Source organism: Raphanus sativus, chromosome 4 (assembly GCF_000801105.2).
Source record: "Raphanus sativus cultivar WK10039 chromosome 4, ASM80110v3, whole genome shotgun sequence".
Lineage (NCBI taxonomy): Eukaryota > Viridiplantae > Streptophyta > Magnoliopsida > Brassicales > Brassicaceae > Raphanus > Raphanus sativus.
This window is the reverse complement of record NC_079514.1, coordinates 46,464,374-46,470,322: the sequence shown is the minus strand read 5'-3', so window position 1 is coordinate 46,470,322 and position 5,949 is coordinate 46,464,374. Positions and strand designations below refer to the sequence as shown.

The window sequence follows — 5,949 nt, the reverse complement described above, 5'->3', positions numbered from 1 at the left end:
ATCGATGACTCTATATGTAATCTGGTTAAACTCTATTTAAAACTTTTATTAAACCCGCAATTTTGTTGTAATATTTTATACTCGTTAATTATTTTATTATTATAATATTTGGTTAGCATTATTATATAAATTAACTAATGTCATTCAACCCGCCTTATACTTGATAAATAAATTAATTTTAAAAAATATATATATATATATATATTAAATTATGAAATTATTTATTAGTGTATATATCGTACTTTAATATTTGTTTTAATGAGTTGAAATATGTTTTAAAATTCATGAATTTATTTAATTATGTTATTTTATAATTTAGAAAATAGTTAATAGATGGATTAAGTTACTTATTAGTTTATATATCGTACTATATAATTTTATTTCTTAGTATATAAATAAAAAAATGAATTAAAAATTGTTTTTAACTACAGTTAGTTTCATGTCCAGTAGATGTCCAGTAGATGTTATTAAATGAATTTTTGGCTCATATGTAGGAATTTGTTTCATGTCCAGTAGATGTATTATGATTAATAGATATTTGTTACATTAAAAATATTATATGATAATAACTAATGGATTTATTTTAGTTGGACTGTTGTAACTTTTTTGTAGTCTAAAACATAGTCGATAAAAATCGCTCATGTTTTAATAGTATTGACTAGAGTTTGATCCGCCCTTTCAAAGGGCGGATAAGATTTTTTTTTGTCATCATCCTATGTATTGATCTTCTTCGTTTGTTAAATGTTTGAGATTGGTTTAGTCAACAAATTTATTAACCCGTCTTTTTATTCAACAATATGTTTAAATATAATGTTTGGTTTTTGGTTTGGTTTTAGTTTGTTTTTCTTTTTGGATTTCGGTTTCAGTTTGATTATAGTTTTTTTCTTTTTTGGTTCAACAGATATATAAACCATTCAGTTATTTATGAAAATAGCTTAATATAATTATACTTGTGTTTACCCGACCCGGATCTATGGGCTTAGTTTTTTTCCAAAAATTTATTTACTGAAATTAGAAATTTCATACATGTATTTTTATTAAAAATTGTTTTTACAGATACATAAATTAAAACTAATAAATATAATTCTTTTAAAATAAGATAATTCATTTATAAAACCCGTGATTGTTAATTTTACTTATATTTAAAACTGTAAATTATAGTAAAAAAATATTTTTAATTTTTATATTGGTTAAAATTTATTTTATTATTATATAAATAAAATATAATTCATTCGACCCGTATCACACTATATCGAATTATTTTTAGTACTCAAATTTAAATATGTAATTATTTCTTATTTTATATATCTTACTTTAATATTTTATTTTAATACGTTGAATTCATGAATGTATGTTATTCTTTAATTTTATGATTTATAAAATATTTAATAAATTACTTAAGTTACTTTATATTTATTAGTTGATGTATTAATTTAATTATGAATATAAACATTATGGGAATATTATTTTTTATTCTATAATGAAAGAATTAATATTTGTTAATAATTTATTTAATATTAATTAAAAATTTATTATTTAAAAATAAATATTAAGAAGAATTTATGTTTACATCTTAAATAAAAAGACATTTAAATATATTTTTATAATAAAATCTTAGAAAAGGATACTTGACAATATCTTTTTAGATATCTTGTTTTGAAAATATTATTAACTTAGTTGTAAGAGAAAAAATAGGAAATTAAATTAATTCTATTTTACAAATCTTGATATATTAATAGATATTTGTTCGATTAGAAAAACATTATATGATAATAACTATTGAAATTATTTTATTTGGACTGTTATGACTTTTTTGATAGTCCAAAACATAGTCGATAAAAAGTTCTCCTGTTTTAATAGTATTGACTAGATTTTGATCCGTGCTCGGGTTTATTTATCTTTTTTTTTAATTGACAAATATTTAGTAAATGTCATATTTTCATATATTTGTTTTGTTTATAAAAGACTTAAACTTTTTAATCTTTCTTTATCGTGTTTCATTTTAAATAAGTATATGACTGAGCACAATATCCGGACCTGAAGAACCAACCCGAAACCGACCCGAAAATCAGGGTCCCGAACCGATCAGACCCATGGTAAATATCCGAATGAGTTCTAAATTGCTATATCAAACCGTTCCCGAACCTGATCCGAACCGAGAACTGAATGAGTACCCGAAGATATAATGTGAATATATATCTAAAAATATATGTTATGATTATATTTATAATTATTTTAATATTTTAAATTAATATTATAAGCTAACTATAGTAGTTATTTTCGGTACTTTTGAGTATTTTTGGATAAAATATGATAGTTTGGATAAAAGTTTACCCAAAAAACTATAAAGAATGGATATTTTTGGTTACTTTTCGTTACTTTTGAGTAATTTGGATACAAAAATTTGAACCGAATTGGATACTTAGGTTACTTTGAGTACAAATAACCGAACCCGTTTTAGATACTTTGGTTATTTGGTTATTTTTCAGGTTTTATGCATGAGAACCGAACCCACCCGGACTCCGAAAGATCCGACTCGGATCCGACCCGAAATTTTATAAGACCCGAATGAGGTTTAATTTCAAAATCCTAAAAACCAGATAGCCGAAAGAACCGTTCCGTACCCGAATGAGTACCTGAACGTCTACGTCTAATGAATATTTATGTTTAGAAAATTAAACTTTTTTTTTTTTTTTTGATATCTCTGGTGTCTGGGCAGCAACTTTCCCAAATATCCCCCGAAGGGGTCCAGCGCCCCAGCAGTAAGGATGTTAAATCGCTGTGGCCGGGTTTTGAAGCTGGGTGGCGGGCACCTCAGCCGAGGTTCCATTACCACCAGGCTACGAAGCCCGGTTAATTAAACTTTATTTTTAATGAATTAAGTTGGTATAACTTTGATAAGTTAATTTTATTATATGGTTAATTTTTTAAATAAAAAAATATATACTTTTAATAAAGATTTATACTTTTCAATGAAAAACTCAAATTTTTTTATGAATGCTTAAATTATATTAAAAAGAAAAAAATAATTAAGTAATTAATTTTTGTTCACTAAACAAAATATTTAAAATAATTGAAAATAATTATTTGAACTTGGAGAAAAAAAAAAGAATTGGATCTAATTTCTTAATCGGCTCAAATGGCCCAAGAGAGATCTGATGTGGACAGTGGGATGGATCCAAAAAATGACCCAATATAGATGTGTTATTAATATTATTTGATTGCCCTTAATGAAATATGCAATGTTAGTAAACAAAAGGGTATTTTTAGTAAAAAACCCAATAGGATCCTACTTTAATAGTATAGACTAGATTTTGATCCGCGCTTTTAAAGCGCGGGTTTATTTTCCTTTATCTTTTTTTAAATTGAAAAATATTTAATAAATGTCATATTTTTATATATTTGTCTTTTTATAAAAGACTTAAGCTTTTTATCTTTCTTTATCATGTTTCATTTTAAATGAGTATATGCCTGATCACAATATCCGGACCCGAAGAACCAACTCAAAACCGACCCAAAAATCAGGGTCCTGAACCCGATGAGACCCGAGGTAAATATCCGAATGAATTCTAAATTGCTATATCCGAAGAACCGATCCGAACCCGATCCGAACCGAGAACCAAATGAGTATCCGAAAATACCCGAAATGTGAATATATATCTAAAAATATATGTTATAATTATATTTATAATTATTTTAATATTTTAAATTAATATCATAAGTTAACTATAGTAGTCATTTTTAGTACTTTTGAGTATTTTTGGATAAAATATGATAGTTTGGATAAAAGTTTACCCAAAAAAACTGTATAGAATAGATATTTTTGGTTACTTTTGGTTATTTTTGAGTAATTTGGATACAAAAATTTGAACCGAATCGGATACTTTGGTTACTCTGAGTATAAATAACCGAACCCGTTTTAGATATTTTGGTTATTTGGTTATTTTTCAGGTTCTTATGCATGCGAACCGAACCCACCCGGATTCGGAAAGATCCGACTCGAACCCGATCCGAAAAAAATAAAAATTGAATCTGATTTGTTAATCGGCCCAAATGGCCCAAAAGAGATGATGTGAGCAATGAGCTGGATTTAAAAAAAGTGATCCAATATAGATGTGTTATTAATATTACTTAAGTGTCCTTAATGAAATATGCAATATTATTAAAGAAATGAATATTTTTAGTAAAAAATCCAATAGGGTCCTGCTTTAATAGTATAGATTTGAAAGAAACAACGTTAGTTGATCAAGTTATGAGTAGTTATTGTATACGGTAGTTTGTCATATATGAGAAAGGTATTATCCCTGATGTGGAGCCGATCATATATATGAACTATTCAAGTGATAATATATGATGCACAAATTTTAGAATTACAAACTAACTTATAAAATAATTTATAATTAAATAATTTTATTTAAATTATCATAAATATTAGTTAGATTAATAGCCTAATTTTCTTGAAACCGAATATTTAAATTTGAGACGTCCTTGACTGACATATATAATCATTCATACATCTAAACCCTTTCAAAGAACTACCAAATGGAACTTCAGTGAACATATCTCGAGTCTTATTGTACACCATAACCTTCTCGTCCTCATTTCTTGCATCTGTCACCACTATGAAGACTTCATCTTTTCTTGCTATGCACGCAAACACAACTTCAAAGCATTTGAATTCTTTACGATGTTTAGTCATATTGATCCATGGGTTGCTTTCCCAGTTCTTGAACTTCTTGTCGCTACTCATTTGACGCCATACACATATGTCATTATTTATACATGGGTAGTGCTCGATAATGTACAACTCTCCCCTTAAACTCCCTAACCATGAACTAAAGTTCTGCTTACAGTTTATCGGAAGGTCCAATTCTTTGTACTCTTCGTTGACAAAATCGAAACATAGGATGGTATTTTCCTTACGAGGGTTGTTGATGTGGGACCTGTCTGCTATCCAATACATACAATGGTCCTCAACAGTACCGGTCCGGTTTCTAAATTTGCAATCAATAGAAGTATCTCGTGGTACGCTTTCTCTCCAAGATTTTTCTTTGAAAGTGTAGATAAAGGTTTTGCGATCGATTACAGTTACGATCTTGTAATCATCAGAGACTTGGTCATAACCAAATCCCAAAGGATTTGTGGTTTGACCCGGTTTAAGCATCGGTATTCTCTTGAATTCTTTTGAACCTGGGTTCCAAATGGCTAGGTCATTGTTGCCTTCAAGTGTGAGACACATGATTCCACGGCAATGAAGAATACAGACCGGTTCAGTCGGGGGTGGTAATGTAAAGGGCAAATTGAGCTTCAACGATGTTGTTTTGTTAAGGTCGAGAAGGTATAAACCATCTTGCTGCAGTGAAATGAGCTGCGACGGTTGTTGATTCGACATAGGGAAATGATCAAAACAGATATATGTTTTAGTTAAAATGGGGAGAAGGGATTTGATTTATTGTTATGATTTTATGATCAAGTCTTTTGTAGACTGAATATATTGATACTCAGAGCGTGCCTATAGAAAGAAATTATGTTAGTTATTTCTTCATAATTGTTTTTAGATTCGGAATCCTTCAATTAAATTTTGATTTTATATAGGAAAATTAATTAATACAAGGATTCATTTTAGCTGCTTATTTATTAATGATATTTAGATCATGCTTATATAGTTAACTAAGGTGATTGGTTAGTCTATATCTCTTTACTTTAATTTTATTTATTTTTAAATCAATAAATTTTACCAGTTATGTTTAGCTTCATTTTTAACAGTTAAAGCATATATCAAGTTTCTATCAATTTTTTACCACTTATGATTTAACTTTATTTTTAAAGCTACAAAAAAAAAGTTTAAAGCAATTTTTTACGTATTTTAAATAAAAAACCTAAAGTTTTTTTATAGGCTGTAGAATCTATAAAAAACTATCTATAATATCAAATAAATTATATAATCAT

At 27.3% G+C, this 5,949-nt stretch overlaps 1 protein-coding gene across 1 annotated transcript; it reads right to left on the bottom strand.

The window, feature by feature from the left end:
- Nucleotides 1-4,471: 4,471 nt before the first annotated feature.
- Nucleotides 4,472-5,393, bottom strand: LOC108851193 (putative F-box protein At3g16210). The gene has a single exon (XM_018624605.2). The coding sequence runs from the start codon at nucleotides 5,390-5,392 to the stop codon at nucleotides 4,472-4,474; it is 921 nt and encodes a 306-aa protein (XP_018480107.1). The 5' UTR covers nucleotide 5,393.
- Nucleotides 5,394-5,949: the final 556 nt, after the last annotated feature.

Excerpts from the sequence above, each read along its gene's own strand:
- LOC108851193 (XM_018624605.2), bottom strand. The coding sequence starts at position 5,392 with ATGTCGAATCAACAACCGTCGCAGCTCATTTCACTGCAGCAAGATGGT.